General features: G+C 39.8%; 7 protein-coding genes across 7 annotated transcripts; 4 read left to right on the forward strand and 3 right to left on the reverse strand.

Annotated features, from left to right (window-relative positions):
* Positions 1-1,105: 1,105 nt before the first annotated feature.
* PKNH_1303300 (threonylcarbamoyl-AMP synthase, putative) lies at positions 1,106-2,743 on the reverse strand (the record flags this gene model as incomplete). The annotated part of the gene is made up of 1 exon (XM_002260504.1): positions 1,106-2,743. One exon carries the CDS (start codon positions 2,741-2,743, stop codon positions 1,106-1,108), a length of 1,638 nt encoding a protein of 545 aa, XP_002260540.1.
* An 897-nt stretch (positions 2,744-3,640) lies between these two features.
* PKNH_1303400 (cytochrome c1 heme lyase, putative) lies at positions 3,641-4,570 on the forward strand (the record flags this gene model as incomplete). The annotated part of the gene is made up of 3 exons (XM_002260505.1): positions 3,641-3,761; positions 3,933-4,182; positions 4,426-4,570. The coding sequence occupies 3 exons, from the start codon at positions 3,641-3,643 to the stop codon at positions 4,568-4,570; spliced, it is 516 nt and encodes a 171-aa protein (XP_002260541.1).
* A 1,692-nt stretch (positions 4,571-6,262) lies between these two features.
* On the reverse strand, positions 6,263-7,980 carry PKNH_1303500 (nucleosome assembly protein, putative; the record flags this gene model as incomplete). Its single annotated transcript, XM_002260506.1, has 3 exons — positions 6,263-7,227; positions 7,401-7,458; positions 7,957-7,980. 3 exons carry the CDS (start codon positions 7,978-7,980, stop codon positions 6,263-6,265), a joined length of 1,047 nt encoding a protein of 348 aa, XP_002260542.1.
* A 4,229-nt stretch (positions 7,981-12,209) lies between these two features.
* Positions 12,210-13,854, forward strand: PKNH_1303600 (ubiquitin-conjugating enzyme E2, putative; the record flags this gene model as incomplete). The annotated part of the gene is made up of 5 exons (XM_002260507.1): positions 12,210-12,233; positions 12,931-13,034; positions 13,273-13,342; positions 13,496-13,643; positions 13,757-13,854. 5 exons carry the CDS (start codon positions 12,210-12,212, stop codon positions 13,852-13,854), a joined length of 444 nt encoding a protein of 147 aa, XP_002260543.1.
* A 2,084-nt stretch (positions 13,855-15,938) lies between these two features.
* On the forward strand, positions 15,939-17,483 carry PKNH_1303700 (conserved Plasmodium protein, unknown function; the record flags this gene model as incomplete). Its single annotated transcript, XM_039114224.1, has 7 exons — positions 15,939-16,047; positions 16,153-16,249; positions 16,358-16,415; positions 16,699-16,763; positions 16,917-16,989; positions 17,166-17,232; positions 17,467-17,483. The coding sequence occupies 7 exons, from the start codon at positions 15,939-15,941 to the stop codon at positions 17,481-17,483; spliced, it is 486 nt and encodes a 161-aa protein (XP_038969869.1).
* Positions 17,484-17,793: 310 nt separating this feature from the next.
* PKNH_1303800 (conserved Plasmodium protein, unknown function) lies at positions 17,794-20,457 on the reverse strand (the record flags this gene model as incomplete). Its single annotated transcript, XM_002260509.1, has 1 exon — positions 17,794-20,457. One exon carries the CDS (start codon positions 20,455-20,457, stop codon positions 17,794-17,796), a length of 2,664 nt encoding a protein of 887 aa, XP_002260545.1.
* A 990-nt stretch (positions 20,458-21,447) lies between these two features.
* Positions 21,448-23,109, forward strand: PKNH_1303900 (conserved Plasmodium protein, unknown function; the record flags this gene model as incomplete). The annotated part of the gene is made up of 1 exon (XM_002260510.1): positions 21,448-23,109. The coding sequence occupies one exon, from the start codon at positions 21,448-21,450 to the stop codon at positions 23,107-23,109; it is 1,662 nt and encodes a 553-aa protein (XP_002260546.1).
* Positions 23,110-23,412: the final 303 nt, after the last annotated feature.

Below are 23,412 nucleotides of genomic sequence, written 5' to 3' on the forward strand. Positions count from 1 at the left end.
GGATATGCTTCTTCACCCTCCAACATGGGGTTACAGACGAAATGACAAATCCGCATACCACGGAAAGGGAAAAAGGGGAAAAAAAAACTTTACCAGCCTGTCAAGCCAAATAGTTATTCATATGAACAATTAAAAAATAGGAAAAAAAAAAAAAAAGGGCAGGAAAAACTATTGGAAGAAGGAAGCCTATGTGTTTAGATTGTCCATTCAAAAAAGACATCAGCAAAGCACATAAGCTTTTCACCACAATTGACGCGATAGATGTGTCACATCATCCTTGCCTTCTCAATCCGGGTCAGTCCCGTTCTATTTGGGTAAGTCGTATGGGCGGCTCTCCCTAGACAACATTACGACCCGGTCAGAGATTAACAGGTCAGGTAAGACATACCAGGGGCAAGCATGTGACATACACGAATGGTCGGTCTTCTCCTGCTGAGGATGTCTTCACGAATGTTATCCGAAAGGGAAACAAAACAGTGGGGGGAAAAGAAGGGAGACACAAATTTTATCTAAATAGAAATTCCTCCCATGGTGCAATTGATGGAGTAGGCAAGGAGGAGGACTATTCCCCCTTTGATCGAATCAGACAAATAATTTTTTAGGGAAGGCCAAAATTTACGAATGAGTTAGAGTGCGCCGGGATAGGCAACAAAGTGAAATTTGCGAGGATAGCTCTCATGAAGAGTACGCGTCCTTCGCTTGAGGAATCCTCTTTTATGCGTTAATCTTCCTGTTCGGCTCCTACAAAGTGGTGCTCAACTTCCTTTGCATTATCATCACGGAGAATATAAATTAATGTCACGGGGCAAAGGCGGTTTGTGCCATTTTTGCGCTTCGTCCAATGGGGACATGTAAAAAGAACCCTCTACAGGACAGTATCCACCTCTATGGTATGGCCCCTCCGAACGAGCTCCTATTCTTTACCAAAAAAAAAAAAAAAAAGGAGAAAAATAAACGTGTCCTTGTGGATTACATGGGGAATTGCCAATTAACAATATAGAGCATGTGTGTGTATGTGTGTGGGGTAAAAACAACCTATACAAACTTTGCCATATCATTGCATGACCGCGTCTTCGTGTCACCGGTCAGCCAGAAATGCACCGCCCTAAAGCAAACGCAAGGACCCCACCTGTGGCACAGCCACGTGCAGTATTCTGCCCGAAGCTGCCCTGAAAATCCTATCAAAGATGGAGAGGTTTCTCTCATCCACGCATTTTAAATTTAAGATCGAAATTAAAATACCCTCAGCCTGGTATTCTATGGCTAACTCTTCTGCCTGTCTCAAAAAAAGGAAAAAGTTCTTCATGACCAACTTTGTTTGTTCTTCTTTCGTGTCCACTCCTTCGTATGAGATATTAATATATTTGAGAAAGTTCCCTTGGTGAAGTTCAAAAGAGTCTCCGATATCTAAAAGTACGCACCTTCCCAAGGATATCTTTGCAATTGGATTCTTCCTCATTAACTCACTTTGCTCTCCTTCATCTGCCGCACCGTCCAGTAGGTATGTCGACACCACGGGACTGTAATGAGTGAGCAAGAGACCAGGACTCACCTCATTCTGCACCTCCTCCTCCTCCGCAGTGTTGCCACCTAAGCAATTGGAAAGACAACTGTTCAGCGCCGCCTTTACTGACCCATTTACTGACCCGTCCAGTGTGCCTTCCGCCTGGATACCACCTTCTCGACCCAAGTGGCCCCCTTTCCCCATGTGCAAAATTGCCACATTTTCAAACTTGATTTTTTCGTACAAGTCGACCTGTATGTCTTTGAGGAGAGGTGAGGAACTGACAGCCTCCTCAATCTGCTCCTTCGTGTACTTTCCCCTCCGATAAATTCGGATACGATAGTCGTACAGGTTCTTGTACTTTAATACTTTTTCCAAAAGGGGATATTCACTCGTCCTTGACAACTCACCTCCCATTTTTGACATATCCTCCACTTTATTTCCCCACCCAATGGTCTCAAACAGATCTTTCAACCTATCGTAAACTTCTACGTTCGTCTCCGACGCGGGTATTCCCGTGACTTCGCGTAAAAACTCCATTTCGTCTGTACATTCCTTTTCGTATTCATCATCGGTGGTGACTTCCTCCTCTTGGATCGCCTCACAAGTTTCACCTGCTCCGCTCAATCGGTTCGGCTTCCTATCACCCGTTTTCTTAAACTTAACCAACTTCAAAACGGTGGACTCAATACCTATGTCGCACTGTCCATCGTCGAAGATGATAATTTTTTCTTTTTCAAATTCTTGGAAGACATGAGCAGAAGTGGTAGGACTGATGTGTTGGAATTTATTGGCGGAAGGAGCTGCGATGGGAACTTGGCTCACCTTAATAATCTCTATGGCGATGTTGTTCCTTGGCATTCGTACAGCGCAGAATCCTGTGTGTGCCGTGAGGATTAAAGGCAGCTCCTTTTTTGCCTTAGCAATTATTGATAAAGGACCAGGCCAAAAATATTTACTTAAGGTATATATAGTAAACATCTCGAACACATTCACATGGTACAGTTGGTCAAATGCTTGCTTTATGTCATACACATGAGAGATGATAGGATCACTTACCGGCCTGTTCTTCATCTCAAATATATTCCTTAAAGATTTCTCGCTTAATGAATTCCCTCCCAGACCGTAAACCGTTTCGGTTGGCATTCCCACCAGGCAATCCGCTTCAATGTGAGCCTTTAACCTTTTCCTCAATTGTTCATTCTCTAACAAATCTGATCCTTTGAATATTTCCGCCATGTTTACGGGAGGTTCCTATTTTTTCATCAAACAGTAATATTATATCTTCGGCGAAGAGAGCGTCACAAGTGGACTCGTTAAAGTTTGTCACTCCTTTGCATAGCTTATCTCTACGCGTTTAAAAAAAAAAAAAAAAAACGACTATCCGAATTTTGAATCAAATTTTGTCAAATTGTCCTAGTGGTGGTAGAGCTTCTCTGCCACTTTCTCTACACGGGGATGACTATGCAAGGAGACGATTGTTTGATCAAATTGGTCGTTCTCTATTTCCCTTCTTTTATCACCGCGGTTCTTTCATATATGGTCCCTTTTTAACTTTATGAAGGGGCTTTTACCCACGGCAAATATGTTCTATACCTCACATAAACGGAGATTTACATCCAACATGCAGTGAAGTGGATCATATCCACTGGTACACGTAATATATACCATGTCACCCAAAGTGATTTTAACCTCCTTCATGCACAAGTAGGTTTCATTTTAAAATGAAGAAAAAAAAAAAAAAAAAAATACTCTTACATATCGTGATGAACGAACGGACCCACATAGCATCCTGAAAAGAAAAAAAAAAAAGTTGACTTAATTTCCATCGCACAAATATCCTCCTTGCACAAATCCGAAAGGGATGCAAAATGTGAAAAAAAAAAAAAAAAAAAAAAAAAAAAAAAAAAAAAATACAGCCACCTATTCCCAAGTGCATTCTAATTAAAGGCAACAATGGGTAAGAGTATACAAATGATGGAGACCCCTCCATGGTAACGAAGTTTCTGAGACGATAGCATTAAAACGACCATCGCCACCAAGGTGGTCAACAGGGTTAACAAACCCAACGTTGTTAACCACCGATAACGCCGCTACCGCGGATGACGATGATAACTCTGCTCCTCGGAGACCCAAATGGACCAACCAAAAAACGTGCCCTTCACCGATGGGAAGGAAAAATCTTCCATCCCCTCCAACAGCGGCAGTTGGTATTACCCATCCAGGAATCAGTTCTATCGCACAACTAAGAAAAAAGGTTAGTACGTACGCTCAGTTGCAAAAGAGGCAATTCTCTTTATTCCCTTTCTGCGGAGACATCCGGCACATTGGGCTGTTCCCACATGGAAAGAACTGCTATAGAAGAGGAGTACCCTCCCGAACACGCAACAAATCCTTTTATACACAATACACATCCCCTTGTGCGCAGGGTACAATTACAGCAAGGAGGAATTAGACGTGGCTCTTCAAATCCACAACGCAGTTAATGAAGAAACATGGAAAAGAATAATGAAGAAGGAACAAAAATATTTCGACCTTTGCAAGGAGCAGAAGCTAATCAGATTTATTGGCCTCCCAAACAAACTCTCCCTCAAGGCCTTCATGCTTAACCTTATGGGATACAACAAACCCTTTGATCGGCATGACTGGTACATTGACAGATGCGGAAATACCATCAAGTGAGTAAACCAGGAGAGGGGAAAAAAAAAAAAAAAAAAAAAAAAAAGGCATGCTGAAAGTTGGCGTACCACGACTAATTGGATACAAATAAGGTGTCTACCTGTCTCATCGTGGACGTATCCCTGCAGACGCCTGATTAATATTCGCATCGAATTCATAACCCTCCCCATCTGCGTATTTCATCCTTACACCCATTTATGCGCACTTATAACAACTACTTACTCATCTTCCCATCCTATCAGATACATCATAGACTACTACGACGGGAAGAGTGACGAGAGAGCCCCTGTTTCTATCTTCATCGACGCCAGGCCCCAGCTCAGCGTAAACAACATGGTCGATTATTTTAAAATGGTGTACATCAAAATGTGCAGATATTTCTTCTAGCAGGGTGGATGTACACCCCGTGACGCGGTTCAATGTGCATGCATTCGCATGTCAATAGGTATGTGGACGTGTTTATCCCCCCACCATGATGAGATTTAGCGAGCGAAAAGCTCAAGAAGACGATCGTACGTGGATACCTTCTTATTGGCCGAAATATAACCCTATCAGGATTTGTGCGGCTCACAACAAGTCATGCAGAGCGTGCACCATTGCAATTTTCTCCAACTAAATGACCTGAGGAGGGCCCATTTGTACATCGAATTGTCTAACTGATTTGTGCTACCAAGAGGGCATATCCCATTTCCCCTGCTCTCTACATCCCCCATTTTGTTTCTACCTTTTTCACCGTGCCACTCCGCTGATACTCATCTTCACCAACCCTTTAAGGTTTACTTTTCCAAAATGAAGCTGCAATATTTACCGCTCATAAATTAACAGTTTTGTTAAGATGAAATGTAACTACTTATTTTATTAAAGAAAAAAAAAAAAAAAAAAAAAAAAAAAAAAAAGGAAAAAGGGAAACAGTTCAAATATATATATTACATTTATATAATGGGAAAAAGAGGGGATTAAAAAAAGGGGAAAAGCGCGCAGTCTACATTTGTGCACTATACATGTTTATAAAGTTACACACGTTTGAATAAAAGAAAATCATGGATTTGTCAAAACATGGATCTGCTTAAACAATTGTTTGAATGTATACAGGTTCAGTTGCCAGTTGACACAAATGAAGCATGGGCGCGCGTTGTTTACGCATGCGGGTGGTTGCGCATGTGCGTAGGTGTCCGTGTGTATGTGGGCCGCAAAGAAACGCGTATGCAGGGGTGGACGTAAGTACGTACATATACACACATACATTTTATGCTTATATATTTTTGCTCTTATGCGCGCCCCCCACCCCCTAAATGGACTTGTTCAAAAAATAAAAAAAAAAAAAAAAAAAAAAAACAAGGTGCGAAAAAATGTACTTAACGCAAAATTACTATCTACAGAGAATGCACAAGGGGGGGGGGAGATATAACGAAATGAAATATAAGGGGGATGAACGTTTTAATAATTTTTTTTTTTTTTTTTTTAATGCCGCTTCGCTCTTTCTTGCCTTTTTGTGCACCAGTCGATCAACCCATCTTTCCGTCCTCCACCGGCACAAATGGGTCTCTTCAGCGTGAACTACAAACAGCTTGCAGGAGGACAAGCGCAACACTGTTCTACATCCCCTATAACATATGTGGTTTCTCCTCTCTTCTAAATGTGAAGTATATGGGTTCTCGAATATGCACGTATATAAATGCGTGAAGGAACAAATATGTGGTCATATATCCGCCTGTACTCGAAGCATAAGCGCATGTATGTTTGAGCAGCACACACGGACATGTCCATAGAGCGTATGCTTCAGGAGGAGTGGTTCCATTGCAACGCTCTGTACGATTGGCACGTTCGGTATAGTTGGCGCATTTGACTCATTTCGATCGCTTCAACCATTAGTACCGCTTTGACAATTCTTCCTAACGCTTGCGAGCTTCCCCTTCCACCGTTCACCTTACGTTTCGAGCGCGAAAACAGGAAGCTCGTTGGGGAGAAAACGCCTTATGCACATCGTCCATCCGCTCATTCATGCGCGTACTCACTGGACTGGTTGTTACACATCTCCCCGCAGGCGACACGTACTCATACATATAATGACATGCTCAATCAGGAAGTCAGAGCCTCCTCATTGCTCTTAGCGCCATCCTCTTCATCTTCCTCATTGTCATCAAACTCATTCGTATCGACATTGCTATTTTCATCATTGTATGCACTGTTGTTACTTTCGTAGCTATTATAATTGCTATTGTTTTCACTGCTACTGTAGCTACTGTCTACATCACTCACAATACTGTTGCTTTCGCTTTCGATTATGATGCCCAAGAAATAATCAACAGCGTAGGGAATAATTCTTTCCTTTATGGTTAAGGCCACTTCGTAGTCTCCCTCTATAATCATCTCCAATTGAGCTACTTCGTGTTTACTTAACTGCTTTATAACATTTGAATTTGGAACCTTGTGGCTTGTAAAAAAATGAAAAAAGCTATCCCTGTTAACTGTTTGCTGTACCGTTTTCACTTCTCTTGAATTTTTGTTATGTTGCTTTTTAACGACATTTTTCTTCAAAATATTTTTATTGTCATACCAATCGATAACAGTCGCCTCGGTGTGTAACAACACTGGCTCATTGTCACAGTCTACACATTTCATATGATACGTTTTGGTCAAAACGGAGTTGCTAAAGAAAGGATTCGGTGCAAAGTGAAAGGACAAAATAAATCCTTCTTTTTTCTCCTTATTTTTTTTTATATAATCACATCGAATGTCATTTAGGTACACTAAAATTTCTTCATCGTGATCTTCTATAACATGACTCACTGTGTTGTTGTTTCTTAATGCTCTTAACCAAAATTCAGGCAAATTTGGGGTACCAATTTTTGCTTCCCCATTTCCTACCAATGCTTCTCTTCTCTTATCATAAATTGGCCCATACAAATCATGGTACTTCTGCCTTAACAAAAATAACTCGTACTCAAACTTGGACTCGTAATCATAATACTCCTTCTGGTATAGTTTCAGTTTTTTGAGCGTTTCCTTTTGTTCTTCCGTCAGATCGGTCATCTTTTCATCATCTATAAGAAGGAAAAAAAAAAAAGAAAAAAAAAAAAAGGGGGTTATAAAAAAGTAACAACCAATACACCCTCGTGTTGTGTGCAAATGCCGCAAAACATGAGAATCGTCTTCCTCCATGAGGTAATTTCCACCAAATCACTTTGCCACCTTATAAGTACGTGTCTAATTTTACCTATTTTTATGCTTTCAAGGAGGGACGATATTTCCTTTTCCTCTTCGGGGGGGATTGGCTACACGGTGAGCAAAAAAGAAAAAAAACATTAACCAGTGGAAAAAAAAAAAAAATATATATATATTAACACATCAGCTAAAAATATTAACGAGTTAGCTATTTTACAGATCAAATGCAATTCCGCCTGCACAGGGCAGACACTTTCCGTGCTTATTCATAACGTTGTAAAAAAAAAAAAAAAAAAAAAAAAAAAAAAAAATCAGTCAGTCAAATTGACCACCACGAGAAAGGGCTAATCTGCAGACAGGTATACCTGCATTTCGACACGAGCAACATGGAGAAAGTCATGCCTATGTACACGTTCACATGGCGTATGTGTGATGTACCATTACGATAGCAGTGTACACGAGAACAAATGGCAAAAGGGCAATTAAGCAGTTTCACACGGGCTGGAAAAGCTACCCATATACAGATGATAAGTGGGCATATATTTTACACAGAAAGCATACACCACAAATCTCAGAGAAACGTTCTTCTCCTTAAATTTGTTAATTACCTGGTTATTCTCTGTGGTTGCCATTATGTACGATTTGTTTTGATTCTTCGCTCTTACGTAACAATATGTGTGTCGCTTTACTTTATTTCGCGTAGTTTCCTCTCGTTACTCCGCTGCGATAATAAGTATTATGCCTTTTATGTACGTTCTTTTTTTGCCGCTTTTCTGTATTTGTTTGTGGATTTTTTTTTCTCTCTTTTTGGATAGCGGGTGGTATCGTTATGATGCATAAAATGTGAATATTAACTACGTGGCATTATAAACGCTTTTAAATAATTCATATTTGTTTATATAAAAAGAGGAAGAGAAAAAGCAAAGGGGCATGGAAAGATGGGAAACAGTTAACTTTTTAAAGGCACGTAAAGAAGCACAATTTACATGGCAAAAAAAAAAAAAAAAGGGGGGGGGAAATGTTTACATAACAATGTAAGTATAAATACGCGCAGGCTTTTACAATACTGTATACATGTTTTATAAAATGCTTTCTTTTTTACCCGCTAAGGCATGTACGCACAAATTCGCAAGAGCACAGAAAATGAATGAACCTTGGAAAAATTCAATAAAGAAAAAAAAAAAAAAAAAAAAACAAGTAGTGAAGGAACTGAAATGACACGAAATGATGCCAAGTGACGCGAAATAAGGCGCATTGACGTAAAATGAAGCAAAATGACACGAAGCGACGCGAAATGTGGGGCATGCGCATAAGGAATAATGCATACGGTGACACTCGTGATTTGTGTATGATGGGATGTCACTAAGCTGATTTTTCACTTTTGTGTTATGTAGCCCCCATATCCATTTGGAGCTATACATTTTTTTTTTCAATCCGCCAAGGAAGGGTGTACTGAGGGGAAACATAAAAAAATTCATCACATAATATAACGTACACTTGTGTTAATATGAATACATATATATACACGAGTAAAAATGTGCTGATCTTTTTTGTCGCACCTTTTTGAGGAACCCTTACCATTACCGCCACAATTATATATAATAGCGAAATAGTATCGCCCACACAGGGGGGGGGGTGCTTAACAATTCGGCCTTTTGCGTGCGGCGTGTATGCAATACATAACGCAAAAGCTGCGCATGCAGCCCGCCGAATTCATATGCGTGTAAAAAAGAAAAAAATGAGAGGGGATAAGTACTAAATTTGTATAGGACTTTTTTTTTTTTTTTTTTTTTTTTTTTTTTGCGTTATCAGCAAAGGGACATGAACAAATGTCAATCCTTGAGAAAAGGCATACTCCCACGAATGTGTATAATTGCTTGTATTGGTACTTATTTACGCACGTACAATTTGCATGCCTGGTGGGGGAAACCATACATTACGTAGGACGCATGCCATGGCATGATGTTCTTCACTAAAATGAGAAAATGCCATTCAGCGCCTACACTTTCTCACAAAGTTCTGCGAACAACACGCATATCTTCTGTTACCAACGGGGGATATTTATAAGCACCAGTTTGTCGAATGGAAAGGGGAACAGGTCTGTTCTCACTAGAGTACATAAGCAAATATATCACCACATGAACGTGTATGCACTTTTCCTTTTAAAGTTTACACGTTTAAATAGGTGCATGCACATATTGGTGAACCAAGCCAATTTTCAGGATTTCCCTCCCGGCGGGTATTTTTACACCCCGGTGAAAGAACAATAGGGGCTCAGATTATGCACACGTAAGGGGCACTATGAATATTACTACACCGTAGGATGGTTGGCGTAGTGACAAGAAAAAGAATGGCTCCTTGTTTACCTCCAATTAGGGGCATTTTGCACAACGAATCATGTAATGCGCACACAATTGAGTCATCCCGGATGGCGGAACTTGTTCACACCATTATGTATACCTAGTCACACCGGTTTGTACACCTAATCACACCGGTTTGTACTCCGTTCCCATCCGAATTTGTTCTCCTATTGTAACAGAGCAGAGAAAGAGGCAAACGCATCGTAAAAAAAAAAAAAAAAAAAAAAAAAAATTCACACCTGTATGAATCCATGCGACACACCCTTTTGTACAAATCTGCTATATGTCCAGGCCCCTATGGCAACTCCATTGGTTCGTGCTGTGCAAAAGGACAAATTTTTAAATGAACAAGAAGAGCCCTCCTTATGTTGAAGTCCTTATAAGAGTAAACTCCTTCTCTTACGTGGCCCTAAAAGAGAAAGTTGCTTAGCTACTTCGCGCTACTCCACAGCTAAAAAGGGATGTATATGTTCATGGCGATAAGTAAAAGTGTTCCGCTTGCATGCGTTAAATTAATCATGGTGGTTTTTCTTTTCCACTCTGAGAATTAAGTTTTTGCACAACTGAACAAAATGGTGTAGTTCGCGTGGGAGGTGCTCAGTTACGTTAAGATGGAAAGACAGTTATGCGACTTAATCAGACAAAGCAAATTCCCTTTGATATCAACCCCGATAGAACTGAGCATAAGAAAAAAGTGAGCCCACCACAATTGGGAAATGTAAATAAATTTTTAGATCACTCTGGTGAGCCAAAAAAAATGCTAAAATTTTATTTTCATATGAATATGTAACCTTGGGGTTGGACATCAGGAAAGCACTTCGGACTTAGAGGAAGTTTTCCTTTCAACCATTGACTTGACAGATAAATTGAGGGGAAATTCGCCCTTATCATCGTTTACTTAAAATTTACACCGCACTAAAATGTTCTCCAACTACCTATTTCAACATGTGTATACTCCTTCAAAGATTAGCTAATGCATAAGAAAATGTTAGCTTGTTCTTACTAATGTTTGCATGTGTGTGTGCTTTTTTTTTTTTTTTTTTTTTTTTTTCACCTTTTGGATAAAATGCACCATCAGCGTGTAAAGCATCCATTGCGCAGATGAACTGTATAGAGAAATTGTCACCGAGGGTGGCAATCAGATCGAAATGCTTTTAAACAAATGGGGAAGGGGGGATATATCATAAAGGTGGGTACATACACGCATACGTATGTAAAGTATGCACAGTATATGGTGGACCACTACCAAGAGCATTTTCGTCCCGCAGGAGGTTAAACCCGCTCGATGATATTCTAAACAAGGAGAGGTAATAATCGGGGGGGGTGGGGAACGATAAATTTCCGCCTCAAGCGTGTGAGTAGGAGGTGGTTCAAACTGATTGGAGAAATTCTCGCCATGGCCATTCGCGCTAGATCGGTGTAGCGGGTACACAGTTAATCTGTTGGGCGGTCAATCTGCTGAGCGGTCAATCTGCTGAGCGGTCAATCTGCTGAGCGGTCAATCTGCTGAGCGGTCAATCTGCTGAGCGGTTAATCTGCTGAGCGGTTAATCTGATGAGCGGCTACACCGCTGAGTAGTGCGAGTAGCCAATGGAGGGAATTTATCCTCCAAATAAGAAAAAACAACTCCGTACGGGCACACAGTGGTTGCCATATAATAAAGGCATGGGCCCCATGGTGCGCGCGCAAAGTGAACTTGATCTTTAAATTGGGAATTTCGCACCAAGATGGATAACAAAATGTACCAGAGCGGGTTACGTAATTATACATCACCGTCCCTGTTGCCCAACAGGCGTGCACTTGAGATGCGTCATGTACACTTTAGGTGGAAGCTTCCGTTTATATACCTTTTACCGTACACGCACACGTTTAAAGTAATATATATAAATAATCCATGTACATATTTTTACTTACGCGTGCGCTTGATACCCATTTGATGAGCGGGCCATTCCCCCCCCCCCCCCCTTTAAATAAAATAAACATTTTTGCGTACGCCAGGAAAGGGGCGCCCACGTACACAAAATAATGCTTTAAAATGAAAAACGAAACATAAACTAAAAAGGCGAAACGCAAAAAAAAAAAAAAAAAAAAAAAAACAAATGCTAAAATAGCACTTTATTATATCCTCATATACGAATACGCCACGTTTGCCAATGGCATGGACTACTCCGCATCCGCCCGTGCGTATGACAATGTTCGCATGAAAAACTTGCGTTCGTCAATTTTCATCGTTTTCAAATGGTTAAAAAAAAAAAAAAAAAAAAAAAAAAAAAAAAATATACGAACGAATTGAAGTGAAAAGAAAAATTAAAAAAAAAAAATAATAACATAATTTTTTTCACTTTTTTTGCTTTTTTTTTTTTTTTTTTTTTTGCTTTTTTTTTTATTAATTCCTTTTTAAAGAAACGCTTGATTTCACACTTGCCTCTCTTTGTAAAGTCGTCACATTATTAAATAATTAAACCAACTAATTAGTAACACGATAAAAATATAGAAACAGCATGGCGCTGAAAAGAATAACGAAGGTAAGCAGCCAACTGTGTTTGCGCGTATTTGCGCTGCGACTACACGAACGCGCAGGAAGGCATGTATCATCACTGCGTCAGTACTTGGCAATCACATCCTCATGACTGCTCCATTACTGTGCGATGATTGAACGTACGGGGTTATATGTGAAGGCACATGTCAGTTGCGTGTAATTTCACACCAAGACGATGCTTTCATGTTACCCCCACCCCCTCCACTGTGAGTGCATATCTATGAGGATTCTCGTCTTCCCCCTGTGCACCTATCGATGTCGTTTCAGTTGCGTTTTTTTCTTTTTTTTTTTTTTTTTTGTTCTCATACCCCAATTGTGTTATTGCATAAAATGGCCCTTTTAAACTAAATATTCTGCGTAGCGGGTGAACCATCCTTCTCCACCGTACACCCTCCATTTCATAACTTTCTTCGCGCCGCGACCTTTTCCACAACCCGTTCCATGCACACACATCTGATTTGCGTAACCGTTGGGTTTAGTGTTTAAGCACTCTGAACCCTTTTTTTTGTATGTTTAAGTGCACCATTTGATCACCTCGTTGGGAGAAGGAAAAAGGAAGATGCGCCTGCCGTGAACACCAAACTTTTCCACCTCTGTGGTGAAGACACTCCACACAACAGATGGTACACACAATTTTCACTTTTTTTTTTTTTTTTTTTTTATCTCTTGATAATAATATACAGGAACTACAAGACCTGAACAAGGACCCCCCCACAAATTGCTCCGCGGGGCCAATTGGAGATGACCTCTTTTTTTGGCAAGCGACGATAATGGGACCAGGAGACAGGTGAGCACACCAAAGGGAAAAGAAGGGGGCAAAGAAAGATGCACTGTGGGTCCACAACCTTATCATTTCCTTTAAAGGAATATATCATACAGTGGCATTGCCTATGTGTGCACGTTCATATGCGTGTGCATGCTTGCCCGTGATGAAGTTCACCTTGGTCCCTCCACACGCCTTCCAATAATGCGTACCTTCTCACGAACAACCACCCCCCTCTCCCCCCATGCATTATTCCTTCCAGTCCCTACGAAAACGGTGTATACTTCCTGAACATAAAATTCCCGCCAGATTATCCCTTCAAGCCTCCCAAGGTAATTGGCTCCGCCGTCTTGGCAATGTCCATTTGTGGATCATATAGCAAACCCCCATTGACCGATTGCATTACCTTCTAATATTGAGTGCATGTGTAGTTCATATTCTTACCTTTTGTTTTTTTTTTTTTTCCCTCGCCTCGCTCTCTGCAGATTATATTCACCACGAAAATATATCACCCAAATATAAACACGTCGGGTGCCATTTGCCTGGATATCCTCAAGGACCAATGGAGTCCCGCTCTAACCATTTCGAAAGTTCTACTGTCCATATCTTCGTTATTAACTGATCCCAATGCAGGTGAGTAGGACGATGTGGGTACCCCACAAAAAAGGTGCATGCGAATGAAACATTACCTTGTTCTGTCATTGTGATTGAAAAACATCTACTAACATTCCCTTTTATCCATTTAGACGATCCACTCGTGCCAGAAATAGCCCATGTGTACAAAACAGACAGAACCAAATACCATCAAACTGCAAAAGCCTGGACGCAAAAATATGCCCAATGAAAATTATCTAAATAATTCAAAATAAATTTAATTAAATCCCCTTTTTTTTTTTTTTTTTTTTTTTTTTTTTTTTTTTTTTTAAATAATTTATTGATTCTTTTAAAATATGTAAGAAAAAAAAAGTTAAAAAAAAAAAAAAAAAAAAAAAAAAAGCACATAACACACACACGAACAAAAACAAATACAAATACATTTAAACAATTAGACCTCTAAAAAGGAAGAATGAAAATGAGAGGCGCCGAGGGTAAAGGGTGATGTAGGCACCGCTCACCCAAACGGCCGCCTGCGGAATTACGGAACTTTGATCCACGCATCTACAAGTGATTGAACCAGTTTTCCAAAGGAACATGGACACCCATCAAACGGACAAGTGAATAGTCTTGCCAAACGGATTAACCACAAAAGGTGCACGCGTTCTAATGCATGTGTGTGTGCATGTGAACCTGCCCACATGTGGTATACGCATTTGCATTTTTCTTCTTATATATGTACAGAAAAGAGAGCTAAAAAGGGGAATATAAAAATATGAGAAAAAAGAAAAATTAAGAAAAGAAAATTAATTTTTTTTTCTATTTTTTATAGTTTTTATTGTTTTTATTTTTATTATTTTTTCTTCTTTTTTTTTGCTTTTTTCACCCTTTTTTTGACATTCTTTTTTTTTTTTTTTTTTTTTTTCTTCTTCATGTATACATATGTATATATGTTCCAGTGCACTGAAAGTACGCGGAGATATGCAAACATAAAGGTGTACATATATGCACATACATCTTCGTTACAACGAACCTTCGAACAGTTCAACAACTCCTTTTAACGACCTTTTACTGTTTTACATAGCGCACCTTTTCCATGCACTATACTGCAATTGTTTGTCGTTCCTCATGTCCGAACACATCTCCTCCAGTTTCCCCTTTAAAGGGCCCTCTCTGAAATTCATATAAACAGTGCTAAGTACATAAACCCATCGGAGGCACATCTGGTCTGTTCTTTTTCACCAAGGATAGAAACATACCTCGTGACAGCATTGCAGTAAGAAAAATGTCGACATGACAGACAAAATATTACCTGTTCATAGAAAAAAATGAGAAAACTGAAACAGAAACATGAACATGTTAAAATTTTTGTGCGCGAACTTTTTTAAATTTTCGCAAAGGTAGAGACATTCCAAAGAATGCTTTACCCATCTTGGACTAAAGCAGACACGTAGGTTTGTACTGCATCCATTGGTGAATTTTTTTGGATGCCTAAAAAATGATCAGTCGATATGGGCTTGTTCATTCTTGAAATGAACTTTTGGCCCAAATCACTCGTAAGACACGAACAGTCGACAGACACATTTTTCTGGTTAATCTACCACACAAGCAAACGCATTGTAATGTAGGCACCAAGTTCCATCTCCACTTCTACGTACCAATGCCTTTTCTCTTCTCCATGACTGATCCTCTCTATGCAGTTTAAGCGCGTTCTGAGGATGGCATTTTACTAAACCCAGGTTGTCTATGTATATGTGGGGCAACAGTGTTTCACCGACCGACGATGATTCTCTTCACTCTCGAATGTCTATTTCACATCTACAAGTCTAAGTTTCAACTGAAATTCCGTACAAGTCGTGTCACTCCAAAAATGTATTTATATATGCATACCCTTCACGCAAGAGACAAGCTCAACCGCGCACAAAAAAAAAAAAAAAAAAAAAAAAAAAAAAAAGAATCTGAAAGATAACATATGGATTTAATCCATTCGTCAAAAATATAAATTGAGAAAACCCCATTGGTAGTTTCTTCATTTTTTTTTTTTTTTTCTATCTTTGACACATTTTATCAATTCGTCCGTCGTGACAACATGTACTTCTAACCCAGTTGAGTTATCAACTCTTCTTTCTTTTTTTTTTTTTTGTTCCATGTGCATGCTTGAAACCGACTTCGCTACGGATTCATCGAACCTTCCTTTAAGACACAACATGCATCTGTGGAATCTACTAAAAGGAAAAATAACGAATCTGCCCTTTTTGCCACACTTTCCTGCAACAAGTTCATCTTAAAAAAAATCTTTTCGTTCCTCCTCGTGTCTCCACCACCTTCAATACAATGCATCGCGACGTGTTAGAAAAGGAACGATTAATGCAAAGACATGAAAAGCATGTAAAGAATAATGTGGTCGATAATGTAATAGCTGATCTTACATGCACGGGTCAGGGTAATTCACGTGGACAAGTGCGGTGCACTACTTCATATATTCACCAACTAAGACCCATTTGAGCAAAGCCAAATACCTTCATCTCCCCCCCCCCTTCCCTCCCAGGCAAAACGTACCTTAGGAAGTACGAAGCCGCGTTCGAGGACTACAAAACCAGAGAAGGGGAAAAACTCAAATCCTTCATGAAAATTGAAAATAGGAGGTAGAAAAGAAGACAATACAGCAGGGACAAGGATCATCCCCGTGGAAAAACGAACACATGGCAATGTACACACAATCGCCTGCGTCATGATACTGATACTTCCCTCAGGAAGGAGAACCTCCAAAGAAATGAAGAAAGGTGGCAACTAGCGGAAGTGAATGCACAAGTATGTATGTACATATAAGCAAAACGTTCTGAGACATTCGGTTGGCCATCTGTAATTGGCTCTAAACGTGCGCCCAGAAATATAGTGCACCTCATTCGTCCAGGGAAAGCCATTCTTTTATCCCTCCACCCTTTTTTTAATTTCAAATAATTTGCCCTCGGCTTGCGCAACGTACTCAACGTACTAAACGTACGTAAAGTACGTAATGTACGTAACGTACGCAACACACCCCATCTACAACATGCGCACTCTTCCGCCTCACCTCCTCCGTGTCGCCAAAAAGAAAGAAAAGGACAAGACCTGTGCGCTACAAAAAATGCCATTCAAAAGCGAGAAGAATAAAACTAAGTAATTTTGGAGCATCACACTAGAGGGATAAAAAAAAAAAAAAAAAAAAAAAAAAAATTTCCAAATGAGAAGCGAATGAACAAAAGGAATGAACATGTGAATTATTTCTCTCCCTATAAAACAGATCCTGAATATTCCATGTGTCCCACGCAGGTGCCACCACGACATCATCAACCATGAGTACCTCAATTATAATGAATCCATCAAAATGGAAATGAAAAAAAATGTAGCAATGAATGAGTTAAGCAGGGAGTGCTTCTCCATGTGCGATGAGTTATGCGGCTTGCTATCCCATCATGAACAAAAAAAAAAAAAAAAATAAAATGCATACACACATACGTGTATACAAACGTGAATAGATGCGTACGTGCAAACCTCTTATACGTTTTCCCCCTTTTGCAGATTTGCGTGAACAACAGGAGAAACTACTTGTCCCACAAGATGAGCGGATCCTACAATCCCATCACGGGTTCGTTCTCCGCACACATACGGCTACCTTTATCATGTGTCACCCTGTAAACTTGTCTCTCCCTGCCCCCCTTCCTCATCGCCCCTTCCTCATCACCCCTTCCTCATCGCCCCTTCCTCATCACTCCTTCCTCATCGCGCTATGATATCGTCCCATTTGGAATCGCCAATTCATTTCTTCACTTTTTCCATCTCCTATCATTGCGCCGCTCTCTTGTCTCCATCTCTCACTCAGGGGAAAAAAGAAGCTGAGAAAATGGACATCAAATTTTTGAAGAAATACATCCCCCCCCTTTCCATCCAACTGCGCTGATGAAATGGTGTCTGTTTCCATTGGGGTCAGCTCAGCCAGGAAATTATCTAATCCATCTTCAGCTTTCCTTGGCCCTCGCAATGAGACGTAGTCGAGAGAGCAATTCATCTGAGGAATGGGTCCTCCCCACTTGGAGCAACATAAACAGCTAACACGATGAAAGTAGCTAAAAAAAAAAAAAAAAAAAAAAAAAACTGTAACGCCCCTAAACCGAGACCAACCCCCCTTTAACGACACTTACCTATCCGATCAGACGAGCACAAGAATATGCGCAGGGAAGAGGTAAAGTGTATGCCCCGCAGAGACGCGCAGAGAATCGACGAGGGCGAACTGCAGACGGGAATTGGCTAAGTCGCGATTTAGCGAATCCTCAATTTCGCAAACCTTCATCTCATTAAGGGAAAAATAAGAAGAACCAAAGAAGGTGCACCCGTTCCGAGGGGTATTATCCTCCCTTCTGCAAAATGGTTGATTCATATATCTTCTTTCTCTTTCGCGAAAACTTTTTCCACCATTAGGACGATCCACTTGGATGTTGCACAGTACGCAATACTCATCAATTGCTTTAACAACAAAAAAAAAATTTTTAAGAATTCTCGAATTTTCCTTTTCCTTTTTCTTCCTCTTTACTTTCACAATTTCTTTGTAACGTCTACGCATCATTCTCCATTTAAAGAAATTAATAACCACAACAAACTCTTCCTCTTCCTGTAACATGTTCGACCCTTCCATGTGGATACCTACACTTGTGAGTGTCACTCTTTTTGCCACAAAAAGAATTATCCGCTTAATTCCATATTTTCTTGTCACCCTTTTGTCAAATTTGTAGAACTGGAGATTTTTCTCCATTGGTTTACTAACTGCTTTTCCACCTGTTTTCCCCCCCCTGTGAACACACGATACTCTCCCGTAATGAATAAAATAATTGATGAAAGCAGTGAACACATAGCTGTGCATGAAAAAAGGCTTGACCAATGTGTCTTCTTCTTTCCTTTCGTTCATATATTTAAATGTACTTACATGCATTTCTTCGTTTGTAAGTATTTTTTCCCTATCTGAACAAAAAATGCACGTACATGTAGCTATCTCCAACTGACTATATTGACTCTCCCCTCGTTGCAAAGATACCTCTGTTTTCCTTTCTTCTTCTTTCCTGGCATCCCCTCTGGTAGCATACCACTCTTCTACATCGCTCGTGTCTTTAAAATCCTCCCTTGAATGGTTTCCTTCCTTTGACAGATCCATTTCTCCCTGTTCTTTCATCTCCATCATGTTCTTATTCACAAGTCGAATGAAATTCACCACCATTTTTTTGAAGTTCAATCCTTTCAGGTTATTCTGTCTTGACAATTCTACATTTATATTTTTAAAATTTCTATACATCTTAAAATTTTTTTGTAGCATGAAATTATTCCCTTTCCCTATTTTTCTCCGTCGCTCCTTCATTTTCAGGGATGTTACTCTGTCTAATTGTGGAATCTTCTTCTTACTCATAGCTTTATGCATTCCTTTTGACGTGATATCCGCTCTATCGGGCCTCTTAGAATTATCCTTTCCTAAGCCAAACAAATGGTCATGTAGGTTTTCACTCTCAATGCAATTTACGCTGCCCTCCATTTTTTCTACATTCTTATTAAGAACCAGATTGTCCACATGTTTACCGAGGTAGTAGTAACTGTACACATCGATAGTTCTGTTGTTGTCTTTCTCCTCATTCACATATGCACTGTCATTTTTGCTTTCTTCCGTTGATTCAGTTGATGCCTCGTAGCTCACACCCGTGCGGTTTAAAATGTCATCCTCCGACTTGGATGTGCTTTCAGTTCTTTCTTCCCCCCGGTGGTTACCCGCTTGAGGACGCACTGATGAACGTATGGACCAATGAGACGATGAGCAGGATGACAACCCAGACGAGTCGCCACCCCCATTTGCCATATTCACTATGCTCATAAAATTTAACTTCCTTGAAGCTCTTTTTTTTAACTTTTCAAAATTTATTAAACGGTACATCCCTTCCTCTTTCGTTTCATGCAGATTATAGTAAGGGGTGTCTTTTATTCCACGTCTACCCCTATTATTCTTGTAGGTACGTCTATTTCCAATATTAGATCTCCCCTTTAAATCAGTGTTTCGAGAGGAGGATATTTTCTTCCGTGTTCTATTTTTTTCCTTTTCAACAATATTAGGGTCGAAACTTCCTTCCCTTATATACATTCTTCTTCGAAATTTTGCACCCTCTACATTTGCACCCACTACATTTGATCCCTCTACATTTGAACCCACTACATTTGAACCCTCTACATTTGCACCCTCTACATTTGCACCCTCTACATTTACACCCTCTACATTTGCACCCTCTACATTTGCACCTTTGTTTTTCCCTTTCACTTCTGTTTCACTGTGGGAGCTCTTCTCGGAGGTACTCCTAAACAGACAATTGGAGTTCTTTACATGTGGATTTATATCCCCTTGATTTATTTCCTCCTCATCGCTACTAAACAGACAGTGGGAGTTCCCCTCCTGAGGAATGTTCTCCTCCAATTTTACTACATCATATGCTTTCTCACTTTTATTACTTCCACCAACGGAAGTGCTACTGAACAGGCACTTACTTCTCACCTTCCTCCTTTTTCTTTTCGTCCTAAAATCCTCGGAATTATCCTTATCGTTTACGCTTTCACTAAAGAGACCACTCCTCTTGTCAAGAGTTCTCCTTTTGTCCACTTCCGTTCCAATTTTATCATCCCCCGAACTAACGCTAAAGAGGTTTGTTTCTGCTTCACCCTCTTCACTGCTTCGCTCCGGTTTTATCAGTCTTCCCCTCATCGCTCCATTGCGTCTAGATCTACCATGTTCTGTCCTACCACATTCCTTGCGGCAACTATTCTCGGAGTGTTCACCAAACAGATCCATTCGATGGGATCAGGCAATACAGTTAAAAAGGTAAAGGTAAAAAAAGAATCACACCTTTGTCACTTTGCCTCTTCTTTCAAATTACAAAAAAAAAAAAAAAAAAAAAAAAAAAAAAAAAAAAAAGTGACACTCCTGTTATTTCTGATGCATCAATTTGTTCATTATTCGATTGTGTTCCTGGTAGAGATTTGTGACGAAACCTCGCGGAATGGACGAGACTCTCCTGCAGTACCCCCTGCTCCATTCAGCAATCCTCTTTATCAGCAGGGGCATTGTGTACACATGTTTTCTTCTACACACCTTCGTATTTTAACCTATGTGTGCAAACCCCATGGTGGAACATTTTCATCTCCACTTTGTCTGAGAAAACCTATTGCAGGGTCTGTGCCTTCCCAAATGTGTGTAAGACGAAAATGGTAGTTGCCCTAATGTACACTCCACCCGTTTGCCTACCATTCATTTATTTTCATTCACATGTTGGGAGATACAAAACGGGAAAAAACGTTCTATTCGGGAATGGTCAATTGGTCCAAAAAAAGGTTTACTTTCCCTTTCCCTTTTTTTTTTTTTTTTTTTTTTTTTTTTCCCAGATCGTGCATACCATTTCGGCGCTGCTTAAAGCTGAGCTGAACAAAACGCCTGATCCGTGTTTCACTCAATGTCAATTTTTATTTTTGCGACATTTTTTTTTGCGACATTTTTTTTTGCGAGTTTTCATAACTTTTTAGCCAGAATATTCACCCACCCAAAAGAAAAGTTGCAAAAAAAAATGAAGTTGCGAAAAAAAAGTCGCAGGAAAAATGGAAATGGCGAGAAATGGAACAAGATATAAAATACAGCAAATGGACCAGAAGCAAAAAACTGAGCGGAACCAAGGGACAGGCAAGTAGACGCCCAAAGAGTTGACATCAGAAAGATTCCCTCAAAGGGAAGGAAATATGAAAGGTTCAGAGGACTGGTCCAGATAAAGAAAAGCTTCTCCCATCAAACATGATAAGAAAAAAATGGCCTTCCAACGAAAGGGTCGTCAAACCCATCGTCAGCAAAGGATACATCAGTCCACTCAGCATTAAAAATGTAAAAGAATTGAAGGAAGAATTAAAAAATAAAATATACACAAACATATATACATTCAATACATTATGTGATGGCATATACATCAGTAGAGGGATCTATGCAATTACGGGGAGGAGAAACACGGGAAAAAGTAGTCTTTGTGCACACATTTGTGTGAATCTCTTTTTTAACGATATATTACATTACTTCCACCTCTTTTATTCTTCCTTCTTCGACTTTTTACAATTTTTGGAAGAAAAAAATGTTGAAAGTAAATTTTGCCTCCAGACGGCTAATCGCTTAAGCGAAGTGGGGACAGAGTTCTCTCTGGGGTACAAAAGCTTCAACGACTTTAAGCAGATGGTCAGGTACTTCTCCGCGCAGTTCGTCCAATTACAAGGGGGGAAAGATAACGGTGTCAGCGTGAGTGGTGGCCACATCAATTGTCCCTGCGGAAGTGGTAGACAAGGTGATGAGGATGACCAACGTGAAGAACGTTACCTGAAGGAAGAATGTTTCGAGCGCTTTTCCAAGAGGAGAGCTATCTACCTCGACCTGGACAACAGCTTCTACATGGAGAGATACAAAAACATGATCCATGCGTCGTTGGAAAAAATAAAAAAGTTAATGAACACGTATAAGCAATTCTGCAGTGAAAAAAAATGTTCCTGCTTCATGCTACTACTACAGAGTGATAAACAACTGAGGAACTTCCTCTCTCCGTTACGAAAAAAGTACAGCGCATCATATGACTCCCTCATAGACATTTTTAATCACCACATGGAAAAGTACATCAACCGTATCACCTTCTCAGATGTGTATAAAAACTTTCAACTCTTGAAAATATTTAATTTTGGCGAACTAGTAAACGTTGTTAATTTTATCAGTAGCGAGTTGCAAAAGTATGAACAACCATGTAGCAAGTATTTAAGTAGATATGTACCTCCCGACTTAGGAGTGCTTGTGGTGGACAATATGAATTACCTATACAAGGAGGGATCCCATGGGAAAAATAAATGGAATAGCGAACTAAGCGAGTTGCTAAAAACCTTGTCTAAATTATCTACGGAAAATAAAGTTTGTGTTCTTGTTACAAACAACGATAATAAATATTTTAGTAAAAAAGAAGAGTGGTTTTTCCATCTCTACTCCAAATATGCATACAGCCATGTACTCCTTAAATTTATCAACGAAAAAAAACTTTTCAATTTTAACTCTTTTCCAAAGGGAAAAATAAATGCGCTACGTGAGCACCGGAGAGGTAACCGAAATGAGAGCCTCCACGTCAAGAGCAGCGTGATCAAGGACGACAACACTTATCATAATAGAGGTAGAGATGGGAACGAGAACTCCACATCTAGCGAAGAAAGCTTTAACGAGTTGTCGCGTAATGCTGATGCAGATGAAGGAAAAGCTAGTGATGACAAGAACCCTGGCGACTATGACGAAGAAAGCGATGAAGAGGAAGATGCCAAGGATGCCTTCTTCAAAAAAAGATACAACCTCAGATACATAAAAATAAAAAGGAAGAAAAAAAAAACGGAGTTATGCTTCTTCCAGATAAACGAGTTCGGAATCGAGACCATCCTTGTCTGAAATGCCACGGTGGAAAAGACCAGAGATTACCTCAACGTAATAGTTGTAACCGTGATAATTGGGGAGATGAACAAATTGGAAACCCTCTTATGCGCCTCCTACTGTGCATACACCCCAAACGATGAAAATACATTTTCCCTTTGATCTGCATTTGACATATAAAACTTTTTTTCATCTTTACACTTTTCCCTCCCGTTCAAATATGAGCGACCGCAAAAGTACCTATACACACATGTGAGAAAAAAAAAAAAAAAAAAAATTTTCCCTTTTTTCTGTGCTTCCATACAACACTTTTCGTTTGTT

This window comes from Plasmodium knowlesi, assembly GCF_000006355.2.
Source record: "Plasmodium knowlesi strain H genome assembly, chromosome: 13".
In the NCBI taxonomy this organism is placed as follows: domain Eukaryota; phylum Apicomplexa; class Aconoidasida; order Haemosporida; family Plasmodiidae; genus Plasmodium; species Plasmodium knowlesi.